Raw genomic sequence first — 15,613 nt, 5'->3', positions numbered from 1 at the left:
CAAAAGGTTACGATCCTGGAAACTCAGCTAATTACGTTTATTGCTATCAATAGACAAGGGAAAAACATACACTCATACAGCTCATGAAGACATAAAAGCAAGAGAGCTAGCTAGGGACTATCGCGCATGTGGTCTGGTCTGCCACTAAGAAATCATCCCGCATAAATCGAAGCTTCCCACTCCGCCCTCCAGTCAACGTCATTCCACTCTAAACCACCACAAGCCATTTATCATGAGTTGGGAACGCCGTCATTTACGCTATGCAGTTAGGGGCAAGCCATGGAGAGCCTAGAAGAAACCATGCGGGCAGCTGCCAACAACAGTGCCCAAACTGTGGCTGGTGATGCTCCGGCATCCCAGCAACCGCCGCCGGCGCCAGAAGAACTGAGGACCTCGCTCTCAGACCCTTCGCTAGACAGAAGCAAGATATTCCTAACCGACTCTATCGACGATCCTTCTACAGTCCATTCGCCTTCGTCAAAAACATCTCGCACACCCGACCACGATGCGCTCGATGCCGCTCCAGAGCGATCCTTCCCGCAGCTGTCTTACAACCCGTCGCTATCTGCCGAAGAGAGGGACTTTGCCGGCGTCAACGAGGAACCCACAGCTCCCTCCTTTGATCGATCTGGCTCGCCGGTGACCTCGACTCAGAAGAGCAAGGCATCCTTCTATGAGAAGGTCGGCGAAGAGGGCATTGTGCGTATGCACAAATTCACTCTATACGAGACATCGACGAAATACTATCTGGTTGGGATCGATCAACTAGACACACGCTACAGGATACTCAAGATTGACCGCACCTCAGACTCGGATGACTTGAACTTGGTGGAAGACGACATCGTTTATAGCAAACATGAAATGAACCAATTGCTGGAGACCATTGAGGACGGTAACAAGAGCTCGGGCGGCCTGAAACTCAGATGTAGCGCGTGGGCATTGCTTGGTTTTATCCGGTTCACGTCGGCTTATTATATGTTGCTGGTTACCAAGAGGAGCTCCGTCGCCAATATTGGCGGCCACTTTATCTATCAAGCAGATGCAACGGAGTTGATACCTCTTATCACATCAGCATCGTCTCGTATCAAGCTCGAGAAGAATCCCGACGAGGCTCGCTACATAGCTATACTGAACAACCTCGACCTTTCTCGATCGTTCTATTTTAGTAACTCATACGACATCACACGTACGCTGCAGCGTAACATTGCTCGAGAACGCCAATCGATTCGGGAAGATCCTGACAGACTCCCCTTATATGACCACAATTCCATGTTTGTTTGGAATCACCACCTGCTGGGTCCTGCTGTGGCCAATATGAAAACCGCATATGATTGGTGTCTGCCTATTATCCATGGCTACGTTGATCAGTCTGTCCTGTCAGTCTATGGACGATCAGTATATATCACTATCATTGCTCGTCGGTCCAGGTTTTTTGCTGGTGCAAGGTTCTTAAAACGCGGTGCCAATGACCTGGGTTACGTTGCTAATGATGTCGAGACCGAGCAAATTGTCTCTGAGATGACAACCACATCTTTTCATTCGCCAGGGCCGAAACTCTACGCAAACCCACGCTACACTTCATACGTACAACATCGTGGTAGTATCCCTTTATACTGGACCCAAGACAGCACTGGTGTGAGCCCAAAGCCTGACATTGAGCTGAACCTCATTGACCCCTTTTATTCGGCGGCTGCATTGCATTTCGATGATCTTTTCGAACGGTATGGGGCACCGGTGTATGTGTTGAATCTGATAAAGGCGAGAGAGCGGACGCCTCGGGAATCAAAACTGCTCAAAGAATACACCAATGCCATTACATATCTCAATCAATTCCTACCAGAAGACAAGAAGATAATATACAAGGCGTGGGATATGAGTCGGGCTTCCAAGAGCCGTGATCAGAATGTTATTGACACTCTTGAGGATATAGCCTCAGATGCTCTTCCCATTACTGGCTTCTTCAAGAATGGAGACGACAAGGAATCGGGCCTGCAACTTCAAAGCGGAGTTGTGAGAACGAATTGCATTGACTGCTTAGACCGAACTAATGCTGCCCAATTCGTTATTGGAAAAAGGGCATTGGGACATCAGCTACATGCTCTCGGCGTTATTGAAGGCACACAGATAGAGTATGATACTGATGCTGTCAATATGTTTACTAATATGTGGCATGATCACGGAGATACGATTGCGATTCAATATGGTGGATCGCATCTGGTCAACACGATGGCGACATACCGCAAGACAAATCAATGGACGAGCCAATCTCGCGATATGGTTGAAAGCTTCAAAAGATACTACAATAATTCTTTCTTGGATGCGCAGCGTCAGGAAGCATACAACCTCTTCCTCGGCAATTATATATTCAGTCAGGGGCAACCCATGCTTTGGGACTTGTCTACGGATTACTACCTGCATCATACGGATCCTCGTACATGGTCCAAAATCAAACGCCCGAATTATATCACTTGGTACACGCCAGAATACCTTGAGAAAGGGGATGAAAATGTCAAATGCCCCCCTCCAGTCACGATCAAAGATCATTCTTTGACATATTATGATGACTATTGGTTAGAATACTACCGCCCTACATCAGTGACGTCCTTTGGGAAGATCTACCCACTGAGGATAAATTCAACTATGAAATACCTGCCTTTTCGCTCTACACAAGGTGGTCGGTACGACTTGAGCCCTTTCGTTGTCCGAATACCCCAGCACGAGCCAGCCAGTCGAGAACGAGCAGCTGCTCAGCAACAGCGACCATCATCATCGCATCAGAGAAAGGGAGTAACGATCCAAGAACCAGATGTCGTGAATGGGAAGTCGAGCGGTACTTATCGCGGCGCCAATGTTATGGATCATATCCACACTTGGCAGCACCAGCCGCCGTCTGCAGAGAAAATGCCTCCTCCATCAGGTATCATGAAAGGAGCAGTGGCCAGAAACAATCTAGACCAGATCACTAGATTTGCGTCACTTCAATCACCGTCTCAGGTAGACAATGCTGGCACAGAGGCGACGCCAAGTAAAGCCCAAATTGCCCAATGGACACTCGGCCAGCTGGTAACAGAGTCTCTGAACCCGTCTGTCACCACCGCCGAAGCCGAAGAGTACGAGCGCTACATCAACCATCCGCTGAAAGTGCCCCTCGTCGTCACATCAGACGATGATCTTGAAACAGCTTCGTCTCTACGAGAACGGGGCGCCAGCCTTGAGTTGTTGGAGTATGTCAATAAAGCAAGCGGTGTCAGCTCTGGGGGGATGCGAGATTCATTTGTTGCAGAGGAAGACTTGAATGATTACGTCGAGTTTTTGAATGTGAACCAGGAAGGGTTAACAGTTGTAGCCGATGACTATGATAAGAAGAGGTATAAGAGATATAGACAATGGCTGAGGGGGAAAAGCCTGTTCAAACAAAGGGTGGACTTGTAATAATCCGTGGACCATGTTATAGTTCGATAATGGATATATTGATGACCGTGATGAAATTCATGATACCCCCTCCCCCAATCTCTAAGGTTGTTTACATGCCAATTGAAGATACATATCTAACTAGCAACTGCTGCAGGCGTTTCATACTTTAAAAGATGATTTCAATCAAAGAAGTAGGCATTACCCAGATCTCTATCAACATCTATCTGGAGGAGCGGTTTCAATTGTTCATCCGCCTCAACAAGGGCTTTGACATCGTTTTCTGTATCAAGGTTCTCTTCACCATCAGCACCCATCACACCTTCTGACTTCATAGTAACCGCCCCCTGCACGCCCATCTTCAACAAGTACACCGTCCCCTGCAACTTGCACTTCACCGTACGCAACTGATCCTTCTGCGCGTCATCACCATAACTCGTTCCTAATTCATCCTGCAAGACATTAATCCAACACTGACAAACGGCAGCCAGAAAATCCCCTCTATACCGCCATATCCGCGGATATGCGTTCAGAATGACCGCTTGCGCAGCAGCAACACCAGCAAGGAGTAATGGCACAGACGCCGTTCCAAACGGGTTCGTCAACGTAGTATAAAGAACAGGGATGATTTCTTGTAGATATTTTGTTGTATGGATACCAATTTCTTTAACTAGTATTCTCAGTTGTTCGAGCAGGAATGTCGATAGTCTCAGGTATGGAAATGATGCTAGAGACGACCCTCCCTCAATTGCCGATGCAGGGCTGTATGAACTGATATGGTGGAAAGATGATATGACGCTATCGCGCAGGAGGGTTATGAGGCGTGTTATGTATGCGGTTTTGTCATCGCTGTTTTTTTGGGTACGACTGACATGATAACGGGCCTGTAAGGTTAGAAGGAGGGCTGGATAGGCTGATCCAAGGAGTTGTAGAGCTTCTTCTTCAGGAGTTATTGAGGGTAGGGACAGGAGGCATGGGGTAAGTGCGTCGTCGAACACAGATGACAAGTTTGTGCGTCGTAGCAAATCTGAATTACTTGTCCGAATTGGTGCGAGGAAGCTGGCGAGAAGCATGCATCCACGATACTTGAAAGAGGCACTCTCGTCATCGATTAGAGACAGGATTGGTGGAACATAGAAATGGAATTGGTTCTCTAGGCGATTGATATCGGAAGACTATAACTTGTTAGATGGGTTATTTGTTGCGAAACATGTTATGGTTAGCAATGATATGACTTACGTTGTACTGTCTAAGTATCCATTCCAGAACAGTTGTTGCATAGACGTCTTTATGCTTCCATGGCTTGCTTTCGGGATCAAACAAGCTATCGTCAAACCTCTGTCGGGGCAAGGGATGGAGGTTCTTGCGACCGGTAGCTGTGATAGCAGCATTCTTAGTCTTTGCAAATATCGGTTTTATGTTTGATTCGCAAATACGCTCTAAAATTGGCCAACATCTGGAACGCCTTTCTGGTTGCATGCATAGCTCAAGGACTGCAAGAGCATCATTGACACTTGTACTTGTTGTCCATGGGTCATGTAGAGAGGTGAAGCTTGAAAGAGACATGAGAATGTCCACCGAGTTTGATGCCTCGAGAACAGGCAATACGTCGTTTAGATACTTGATGCATGAGATGGCAAGGTTGAATGTTGATTGCTGGGCTTTGAGTTTGGCCGGCAGTTTGGAATTTTTATCTTCTGCAATAAAATTAGTCTATGTAAATTTAAAGGAAAGGAGTCGCTATAACGACTTGCCATTTGCTGAATAACGGGCCTCAAGGGCTGACGCGAATTCAGATGATGGCAAAGATACTTTAGCAAGCCAAGCATATAGTTCCTGTGCAGAAGCTTTGTCGTGATCCGCCAATGATGCCTCACTGTGTCTATTCTTCAGGACATGTCGAATAACCAGTAAGCCCTCATTCACCTGGTATGACCAATTAGCACAACAGAGGTCTTGAGGGTCGTTTGGTTAGGTTCATACAGCAGTTGCTTCTTGGGTACGGTGTGAGGACACGTCCGCCCACAAGGCATGCAGACTGATTGAGTCAGTCTCACTGTAGGCAAGTTCACCAAGGTCTTCGGAGTTTGCAGCTTCAATAGAGCTTCTCGCGGCAAGACGAATACCATCCATCTAGCGAGTAACCGCCAAGGCCTGCTAGCGAGACGGATTACGTTGGTAGAGAGAATGTTGGATTTCGAATTGGCCCAGCTAGTAAACACGTATAAATATATGGTCTTAAAATTAGTTTAATAGATGAAAGAGGACTCGTGTGTGTGTCAGTTCTGAATATTGTTTTTGATGCTTTTGACTCTGCGGCGAATTTTATAAATCCCGCGGGCAGCCTGAGGCAGCGAGCCTTGACAGTGTTACTTTATTGGGCTAGTGCATGTTCAATATCTCGTCTGATTGGTCGGAGGCCGACGTATACTTCATTCTGGGTCACCATGCAGCAAACTTCGTTGGTGATAACCTTGGTAGAGTAGACAGAGATAGAACTTTCTAAGGAGGAGAAAGGGTGGTTTTGATTTGGCCTGCCAGCTGGTGAGACTTTGAAATCATGATAGGCGGTCAAAACGCTGTAACACTGTGTTACTACATACAACTTTTGCGACATAAATATAGACTTATATACATGTTTTCATCTTTTTCCATAATTTTCTCATGGCAAGAGTGCTAGAGGAATACAGCTTATATCCCAAGAGATGCGTTAAACTTCGCACCGAGTGGTGTACCGTCTGCAGGTTTTAATTCTGCATCAGATCAAGCATGATCCTCCTGGCCTTCTCGGCCTGCTCTTCAATGTCGACATCCCACAGCCAGCGGAACCTCTCCTGCCATGTGTCCTTCAACTTCTGTCCGTCGTCGCCGACACCTTCATAACACAGACATAGCAGATCTGCATTCTCCTTACTGCTTGTCACGACCCTCTGGCTGCGTTCCCGCCGCACAGCATCATATGCCTTGAAAGCGGCAACAACATGATCCGGCGACGTTACGTGCGGATCTGCCAGTAACTCGGCCAGGACATGAGCGTCCTCAATGGCTTGGCCGGCACCAGCTCCCTGATGCGGAGTGGAGGCATGCGCAGCATCGCCGAGGATCGCGACTTTCGATTTTGCGAACGTCGGGATGGGAGGATGCTCGAAGATGGCCCATTGGGAGGCGTCGGACATGTACTAGGAAACGAAATGAGACGCACGTTATAGGGGTTGTTTATGGTAGAGGGTATACCTTCATAATCGAGTTGACGTATTCCCCCATATGCCCAAAGTCCTTATGCATATCCTCCTTGCTGGCCGGGCGAACCCATGCGTCGTCGACGTTCCAAGCATCATTCAGCGTGTACAGGCCGACGTTGACCTTCTTCGCGCGCATGATGGGATAGGTAATTGCATAGGCGCCGTTACCGATATACCATGTCGAGACCCTCGCACGCTGTTCGCCCACGGCTTCCACCATGGTTTCCATGTCGAGAACGGCGCGGTAGCCGTACATGCCGCTGTACCGTGGCTTCACTCGCTCGGGGTCGTCGGGAAACAGAGACTCCTTGACTTTGGAGCGGATGCCATCACAGCCGACGACCACATCGGCCAGGACGGATGTGCCGTCTTCAAATGTCAGACTGACGCCGGCCGAGTTCTCCTCCAGCTTGGAGAGGCGCTTTCCGAAATGGGCCACGCCGGGTGGAATCAGATTGATCAGTCCGCTGAGGAAGTCGGAGCGGCGCACCGTGGTCTGGCCGGAGGGCAAGGCATTCAAAGTCATGAGCTGCTGGCCAGCATTTTCCCCCGTGGCCCAGATGACCTCGAACCAGGTCTGGCGGAATTGCTCATAGCCTGGGCTGTCTGCGTGGGTGGTGATGAGCGAGTCGTAGATATCGCGGACCTGGGGATGAATGAGCGGCATGGCGCGATGGGCAGCTGGGCCAATCGACAAGCCCAGCCCAATCTCGCCAAACGCCGATGCTGCTTCATAGATCTGCACTGAGACGCCGCGCTGCAGAAGGCCAATGGCCAGAGTGAGGCCGCCGATGCCACCTCCCACGATAGCGACGGTGAACCCTTCCGTGCGGCTCATGTTAGAGTCCGGGATAGATGCAATGTTACCTAGGTATGCAGTTGAATGTATCTAAAAAAAAAACATATATATATATATATATATATATTTGTACAAATAGTCTACCAGGATCTCTACCGGGGTGTTGCCGCTTACCCGTGAAACATGTTCTTTGTTCGATGATTTATTTAGCATGTCTGCATTCCACAACGTGGGAGTCAAAGGTCGTATTCTGCAAATTTCAGCTCAGTCTGGCTGGGGGCTTGGGCCGCGCCATCATGCCATGCATGCAGAAGAATGATGCGGCTTTACTAAGGTGGTAAACCGGTGTACAGGGGTTGCATTAGGTATACAAGGGCTTATTAACTACAATAACTATCAATGAGCTAAGATTATATAATTTATTACTTAATTAAGTCATAGTTAATTTACAGAATTATCTAGGGAACCGCCTCCTATCATCTAGTTACGCTAGTTATAACTAGAGTATATAGTCCCTACTTAGTACTATATGGACCCTGGACCCTGGTCTAAAAGTGGTCCCCCAATCTCAGCTTGCAAGGATCTACATCCATGCATGCCTGCAGGCGAATGAGGCGTCGTTCTTTTACGAGTCCAAGAGACAGGGATTACCATTGTTTTGTGGAAAATTTTCCCGTGGCCTCGACACAGGCTGTATCTGTGTAACAAGTCTGTAGAATATGCAGCGCTAACAGGGGATAAAAATCAGCAACAGCAGCAATAGTTAATGCATGCACTAGCTAACTGGGCGAACCCTTGGCCTGGATGTATGCCGACTTGGGGTGTAGCCAGCCTTGCGATATAAGGGACACGCCGCAAGCAGTCTCGCTTCTCTCTCCATGAGCACTCCACGGCGACTGCGTGTCAGGATCAGCTATGACAACGGCAGATGTGAATAGGGCCTCTGAGCTCCTTATACCCACCATCCTGACCAGCGTTGTGGCCTTCATCTTGACCGCGCTCCGGATCTATGTGCGCCTGCGGATTATCAAGATGCTGGACTGGGATGACTTTTTCAACGTGCTAGCCATGGTGAGCTTATGTTCTGCATAGTTGGTGCAAAATTAAGAAAAAAAGAAACATTAACCTCCTCTAACTACAGGCCACCACGTTCGTGACGATGGGCTTGGTCATCGGCGGCACATCCAATGGAGTCGGTCGACATATTCAGTTCTTGGAGAATAAGATCGCCGACGCAACGTATGGCATCATGCTCATGCGGATTGCCGAGTTTATGTTGATTATATCAACAGTGTTTGTGAAGATCTCGATTAATTTGTTCCTGAAACGACTATTGTACGTTTTTAAACACAAGAACACTGCACCGACGCATCTGGCTAACACTGTCGTTTCGTTCTCACTGCAACAGTCCCACGAGCAGACGATGGAAGGCTTTCTTCTGGGCCTTCATCGTATTCAACACTGTCACAAGCTTTGTCGACGCCGCCGCCATCTTCCCACAATGTACCCCCGTTGAATACAACTGGAACAAATCAATTGACGGGCATTGCTGGTCGGACACGGCAATCGACGCGCTTGGAATAGCCCAAGGATGTGAGTGCCGTGTCTCAATTTGCTTTTGCACTGCTATCTATCGAGTCTAATGCAAAGTGATACATAGCCATTGCCGCCGCGACCGACTTCATTCTTTCGGCTCTGCCCATCATGTTCCTCTGGAATGTCAAGATTATCTTGAGAATCAAAATCGGCGTGTGCGCCATCATGGCGCTGGGATTCGCGTACGTCGGCCGAAAATCGTCATATAGATATGGCTAATGTATATACAGGAGTGGAGGTTTTGCCCTTGCGCGTACTCTTTTAGTTCCTAGCCTAACTTCTACCACGGATCCAACCTGTGTGTTTATTATGTCCTATCTTGTCTATAGTTTGGTTTTGTCACTGACTTATTTGTTTGACTAACAGGGGATCTTATTCCGCTCTTCAAGTGGGCAGAGTAAGTGTCGAAATCTCAGAATCGGGTGAAAAAGTGATACTAAGATTTGCCAGGCTCGAAGCAACATTCGGCGTCATCGCAGCTGCAGCACCCTCTGTTCGTCCCTTACTTGGTCATAACGCTGTTACAACGTACTACTCGAAATCAGATCCGCGATCACGCTCCATTCCTCTCAATAACATGTCCCGTTCCGGTCAGAGGTCCCACCATTCCTGGCTCACTACATCACAACACCGCCAGATGCAGGAGTTGCCTGACGAACTCGGATCAGACGGCGACAGTCATAAGAGGCTGTGGGCGAGCAAAGGCCATGGAATCATCAAGACGACTGACGTCCAGGTCTCCCACTCAGATCGCGAGGGCCCAACAAACCGATCCAGTGATGAAATGCTGGTATCGGACGTAGCATACCAAAACATCAATCTGTAGACGGCCTTTTACATAATGGCATGTATACATAACTATATGAGCTCAAATTACCTACGTAGGTTAGTATAGCGATATCACATCCTAGAATGCCTACCTAACCTAGGGAGTCAAGGTTAGGGCTACAATCATAAAGATAATAAAAAGTATAGAGGCGCATAAGCGAGAATATGCTAAGTGTTAGTTGGTGAGAAAGAATTAGGGCTTGGCCGTGTCCCGTGCGGTAATGGCCTGTATTGTCACATACCCTCCCTGGTAGCATTTAATCTGGAAAACGCCACCAATCCTGAATTATTAACCCGGCTGAGCTACAGCCCCGACGGCCAACAAAGTTGTACAGCTAGAATCCACCTTTGTGCATCATGCTTGGCCGTTGCAGCAGCTAGAAGATGAAAAGTGCGCTGGGCACGGCCGGAGAAAGGGAGACGATATATTCCCTTTGGTTCCTTTCTATCTGTACATTCCTCTTCTGCTTCATGTCACACTGTCACAAGCATTGCCATCATGTCTGAAACGGCTTCTGAGGAGATAAAAGGCACGCTGACTACTGCCACACCTCAAAAGGTGGTCACTGACAAGCATGGTCGTGATGTCGTTCTGATTCCGCAGCCCACGGACGATCCAGAAGATCCATTGGTAAGAATCAGATGCTTGTCCTGTCCAAAAAAGAAAAGAGAGAAAGAAAAGAAGAAAAAAAGGAAAAAGAAAAGTCCATGACCTGACAGCGCACAGAACTGGCCGATGAGAAAGAAGATCATCATCTTCGCCAGCGTCTGTCTAGCTGCCTTTGCAGCTCAGATGTCGCCCAATTCCAACATGCTCACCTTCATGTCGCAGGTGCCAGCTTACAACAGGACGGCAAACGACCTGCTCTACTCCGTGGCCGCTGGTCTTGCCGGCTGGGTCGCCGGCCCCTTCTTCTTTATCCCCTTGGTTGGAGTGATCGGACGGAGCGCCGTCATCTTCTGGAGTCTCGTGGGCATCTTCGCGGGCCAGATATGGGGTGGTGAGATGACTGGCGCCAATGACTACATTCCCTTCACCATCTCCAGACTCTTCACCGGCCTCTTCGGCGGTATCCCGGCCATTCTGGGCAGTGGATATATTGTCGACATGTTCTTTCTGCACCAGCGTGGAAAGGCCTTTGCTGTCTTCGAGATTATAGTCATCTTTGCTGTCGTCGGCGGAGGAACGCTTGGAGGCTTCATCGCCAATAACAACCCTTGGGACCTTGTCTTCTGGTGGACCCTCGGCCCAGTCGGCGCTGCAATCATTCTCGTCTTCGTCTTTGTCGAAGAAACCACCTACGACCGCGATGCCGTCGTTCCTGGCCGTGCTCCCCTGCCCAAGAGCTGGCTAGCCAACAGGATCGCCACCTACCTTCCAGGCATACGTACGCAGCCCGCCGGCAAAGGCAAGGAATTTGTAAGTTATCATGATGATGCCTTTGTATCTGCACATACTCTTCTTACACAGAAAGCTGAGCTAATCTACGAGCAGGTGCAACGTGCCATCATCCCTTTCCAGATCACTTTTGCTCCCATCACCCTCTTGATGGGGACGTATATTTTCATCGCCCTTGGTCTGCCCGTCATGCAAGCCTCTACTCTGGCTACATATTTGGAGCCTCCCGTTGCCGCCGGGGGCTATGGGTTTTCTTCGCTACAAATGGCCTTCTTCACCATGGCCGCATGGGTTGGCATCTTCTGCGCCCAGGTGTATGGCTATTTCTTCAACGACAAGACTCCTCTCTGGGTCGCTCGTCACCGCGGTGGCACCTGGCACACTGAATATCGTCTAGCAAACACTATCCTGCCATCCCTCCTGCTGCCCATTGGCCTCGGTCTATGGGGGGCTGGTCTGCAATACCATCTGCATTTCATGGTCCTTGCTGTAGGTTCCTTCATAATCTGGTTCAGTGCTCTTCTCGCCTTGCCGGTCTGCTACAACTACATCATTGAATGCTTTCTACATAACCCCGTCGAGGCTTCCGTCTCGCTGAACGCTTACCGCGTCTCCTTTGGCCTGATCTCCGTCTTCATTTCCACTGACTGGCAGACGGCCGTTGGCGTAGGCTGGATGTGGGGGATGGGGGCCTTCTTCATCGTCTTTGTCGATATCATCATGATCGGTCTTATCCTCAAGGGCCATGTTGTCCGTCAGTGGACTACCATATTGAGCAGGACTCTTGCCTTTACTGAGGATGGTGCAACAATTAGCAACAAACATGACGAGGCTGCTTAGTCGTACTCGTATATAGGTAAATAATATTTACAAAAGCCCCTGGCAGCAGAACCAAGAAGCAGACGTTTGTCAATATCTGGAGATCTTTCATTTAGCTAGGCACTAGCACTATGTTGGAAAATACACCTAAACTGTATGTATATATATGCGTAGACACCATCTTTTCGCGTAAAAACAAAGCTTACTTTCGAAGAAAGGGCTCCTTCTCTATCAGCAAAACTATCTCTTGCAGGGACTTGCGAACATCTTTACAAGTCCATCGTCTCTGAGTGTCGGGCTCAAGCATTCCTTTAATACAAGTCGACACTGATCTAGCCACTGACATGCCATTAGCCAACTTCACCCTGCCACAATCAATCTTATCTTCAAAGTCGTGCGGGATTCTGACAATGCCATCCTGCAGGCCCCGGCGAGTGAGCTCGGACAAAACAAGCTGTCGCTCCATTTTCGTATCCAGACGATAGAGAAGCTCAAACAAAATCACGCCCAATGCAAACACATCTAGCTTCTCATTTATCGCAGAGTAGTCACTCGATTCCTGACCGGGGGTAGATGCTTGGGGTTTCTTCGGTGGATAGTAGAATTCCGTACCGACGTGTCGAAATCTCCTATGTTCTGCCGTACTCTTCTGTACGGTGACTACGCCATCATCGGAAGCCTGCATCTCGGTGCAATGAGAAATATCTGCAACAAGTCCGAAATCACCTATGCGAGGACGGTATTGACGGGCAATGCGTCCACTATTTGTGCCGTGGCATGAATGGCAGATATCCTCGTCGTCTTCACGTGTTGAGAGGAATATGTTGGCCGGTTTCAGGTCACGATGAACTATCCCTTTGGAATGGAGATACTCTACTCCCGACAGTATGCCAAGTAATATTCTCAAAGAAGGCAGAAGGTGAAAGCAATGTCGCACCAAGGGCGGACGGCCGATATTATTGTAATTGCCGTGCCTGGGATTAAGGAGCGTGCTGAGGGTAAGCGGATGTAGCGACATCTGGATATGAAGAACAACCGTCTGATTTTGTGGTTTATCGCGGCGTGTAAGCTGGAGCTTTGATTGGTCGTCGCTCATGTCATTAGTGAAAATATCGGTGTCGGTAGGATCCCAGGTTGAAGTGTAATCGTGGGAGAGAACTCCGGCTTTCGGGATACTGAAATTGCGCTGAATAGACTCGACGTCCTCATCTTCGTCTTCACTACTGATTGCTATGCTCTTCTTCGACAGCGAAGACGCGTTTGTGAAGCGGCTACCTCGACGCTGGTGAGGATCAGACCAGGAGCCGACTTCTTGACTGTGAGAATACGATCTCCTATTGTTATTGCTGTCGCTGCTGTGCTTATTGTGATCATCCTCGCCGTCGTTGCTAGACAGGCCAAAAACAATCCCAAAACTCTGATCCTCTTCCGCAGGATCGTCGCGTTTAGGCGATTCCAATGTCATATGCATCTCTTCTCCTTGATCCAACGCTTCGCTTTCCGGATACGCATGTCTCTCTTCAATCCAAGCGCCGAAGTAGCGAACAACATTCTTATGTTCCAGGCGAGCCAACGTCCTGATTTCTTTCAAAATGTGCTCCAGATGCTGCACGCCTTCTTGCTTTAGCATTTCTAGTCTCCACTTGCTCAGCGGTATCTTCTTCACTGCATAGCTCTGGCCATCCACATGATGTTTTACTTCGAAAACCTGTCCAAAAGAGCCGCGACCCAAAAGTCTTACCTCCACAAACTCCGATGCATATCGCGACGTACGATCGAGTGGGTGTTCGACTTTGGTGCTAACTAACGCCATAGACCCCATGTTATCACCCCCGGGTGATTGAGGCGATCGTAGCAAGTTGTTCAAATGAAGGAAACCCTCGGAATGCCCATGGTAGCCAGGAGCAGAGACCGGCTTGCGTTTTTGTATGTTCCATTCGTTATTATACGAAGGGCCAGGCTCAGTACTCCCTTGATAGTACCTTGAAGTGGGAATGAGTGACTGAGTTGCCAACGTATCACGAACAACATCATTCGTTTCTCCTTGAGAGACATGTCTTCCAGGGACATGGCCTATATTCGCCGTGTCGCCAATGGCTGCATTCCCAAGCATATCCAGATTGTCACGATAATATTGGCGAATCTTATCCCAGTCGTCATCTTCAATACCACCAGCTACAATGCCATGATTCGACAAAAATTGCGACTTATAACGAAACATTTTCTTCGCAAGTTGCTTGGTTTCCACAGAGTCACGTGTAAATTGACCATATGATCCAGGCTGTGCATTGAGGATATCCGCAGCACGACTGAGACAAAAGAACTCCAGCAAGGCAGATGTCATGACAGATGCATGCCCATCAGCGTCCAGATCCAAGGCCCCTCCAAGCACGTTTCCTGGCTCAAGGCGGCTTGGAGTAGGGATGTCGTAGTCGTCCTCCAGGAGTAGCTCATCTAAACTGGCCGAGGGCGGAGCTGCGAATTCATTGGCGTCGACATGGATTTCTGACAGATTATCATTGTCACTTCCATAGTCCTCCGAGCTAGACTCTGGATCGGACGATGAGATATCCGCTGCAGAGCGGAACATGGACATGTCGACGGATCTGACACACCGATAAGGTGTAAAGTCCGTCCTCTGTCATGAGAAAGTTCAAGGAAATAAGAGACAGTATGCGAGATAGTTTACATGGAAATAAATTCTAATGTGAGAGCATCGCAAGAAATGCTGAATATGTATGGCGTTGAAGGAATGTGGGAAACGACCGTGGCGATTCTGAGATTTGACGACTCGTAGCTCAACAGAGCTCTAGTTCGAAGCGCACGAAGACATCGTGAAGGACCAAGTAGCGAAAGACACTCTCGGCTAGATGAGAGTCTAAAGTCCAATTGTTGTTTATTTGAACAGCTCATCTTCTCTGCCTAACGCAATGACTGGTTTCGCATAAGGTCACGTGCGGCGGGGCTGTAAGGAGCGAATCAGAACGTACTAAGATGTATACTTCTAGATGATTCTGTATAAATTGTGAAGATGTATCTAATTTGGGGATATTCATGCCAACGGGCTATATTAACTTAGTCACATCAGACATTAATCGTGACAAGCGTTCCTGGCCGTATCTTGACCGGTTAATTGTACTCGTAATAATATTTCCAAACTCGATTCAGCTTCCCTTCCTCATAATCCAAAGCCTGCGTAACATTAGCTAGTAGCCAAAAATAAAGGAATAAAATATAAACAAAAAATGAAATCAATTAAGCACGACAAAACCTACCAAGTTCTAAAAAAATTAGTCCACCAAAGCGTCCTCATCCTTCAGCCATTTTTGTTGCCACGATGTAAGAGGGCTGTTTTCTGGGAACGTCTGAGCAGTATCAAAATCAACCCAGAGCACTCTCTCTCTATCTGGCTCTAGAGATACCATCATATTCCGGGGCGAAGCGTCACCATGCTAAACTCCTGCCTCATGCATGTCATCAAGAATTTGGCGAAGTTTATCAGTGCGATCTTTGGAGAAG

The 15,613-nt window shown here is 48.4% G+C and overlaps 6 protein-coding genes across 6 annotated transcripts; 3 read left to right on the top strand and 3 right to left on the bottom strand.

Annotated features, from left to right (window-relative positions):
• Positions 1–279: 279 nt before the first annotated feature.
• On the top strand, positions 280–3,432 carry UA08_06967 (hypothetical protein; the record flags this gene model as incomplete). The annotated part of the gene is made up of 1 exon (XM_020262291.1): positions 280–3,432. One exon carries the CDS (start codon positions 280–282, stop codon positions 3,430–3,432), a length of 3,153 nt encoding a protein of 1,050 aa, XP_020117936.1.
• Positions 3,433–3,593: 161 nt separating this feature from the next.
• Positions 3,594–5,544, bottom strand: UA08_06966 (hypothetical protein; the record flags this gene model as incomplete). The annotated part of the gene is made up of 4 exons (XM_020262290.1): positions 3,594–4,586; positions 4,651–5,108; positions 5,289–5,337; positions 5,395–5,544. The coding sequence occupies 4 exons, from the start codon at positions 5,542–5,544 to the stop codon at positions 3,594–3,596; spliced, it is 1,650 nt and encodes a 549-aa protein (XP_020117929.1).
• A 614-nt stretch (positions 5,545–6,158) lies between these two features.
• On the bottom strand, positions 6,159–7,491 carry UA08_06965 (hypothetical protein; the record flags this gene model as incomplete). Its single annotated transcript, XM_020262289.1, has 2 exons — positions 6,159–6,590; positions 6,646–7,491. 2 exons carry the CDS (start codon positions 7,489–7,491, stop codon positions 6,159–6,161), a joined length of 1,278 nt encoding a protein of 425 aa, XP_020117928.1.
• An 876-nt stretch (positions 7,492–8,367) lies between these two features.
• UA08_06964 (hypothetical protein) lies at positions 8,368–9,874 on the top strand (the record flags this gene model as incomplete). The annotated part of the gene is made up of 7 exons (XM_020262288.1): positions 8,368–8,523; positions 8,594–8,787; positions 8,861–9,045; positions 9,113–9,230; positions 9,279–9,346; positions 9,415–9,445; positions 9,499–9,874. The coding sequence occupies 7 exons, from the start codon at positions 8,368–8,370 to the stop codon at positions 9,872–9,874; spliced, it is 1,128 nt and encodes a 375-aa protein (XP_020117931.1).
• A 501-nt stretch (positions 9,875–10,375) lies between these two features.
• UA08_06963 (hypothetical protein) lies at positions 10,376–12,115 on the top strand (the record flags this gene model as incomplete). Its single annotated transcript, XM_020262287.1, has 3 exons — positions 10,376–10,507; positions 10,604–11,296; positions 11,348–12,115. The coding sequence occupies 3 exons, from the start codon at positions 10,376–10,378 to the stop codon at positions 12,113–12,115; spliced, it is 1,593 nt and encodes a 530-aa protein (XP_020117930.1).
• A 181-nt stretch (positions 12,116–12,296) lies between these two features.
• UA08_06962 (hypothetical protein) lies at positions 12,297–14,690 on the bottom strand (the record flags this gene model as incomplete). The annotated part of the gene is made up of 1 exon (XM_020262286.1): positions 12,297–14,690. The coding sequence occupies one exon, from the start codon at positions 14,688–14,690 to the stop codon at positions 12,297–12,299; it is 2,394 nt and encodes a 797-aa protein (XP_020117933.1).
• Positions 14,691–15,613: the final 923 nt, after the last annotated feature.

The sequence above is a fragment of the Talaromyces atroroseus genome, assembly GCF_001907595.1.
Source record: "Talaromyces atroroseus strain IBT 11181 chromosome Unknown scaffold_10, whole genome shotgun sequence".
In the NCBI taxonomy this organism is placed as follows: Eukaryota; Fungi; Ascomycota; class Eurotiomycetes; order Eurotiales; family Trichocomaceae; genus Talaromyces; species Talaromyces atroroseus.
The sequence above is the reverse complement of the archived record's forward strand: the minus strand, read 5'-3'. Positions and strand labels throughout refer to the sequence as shown.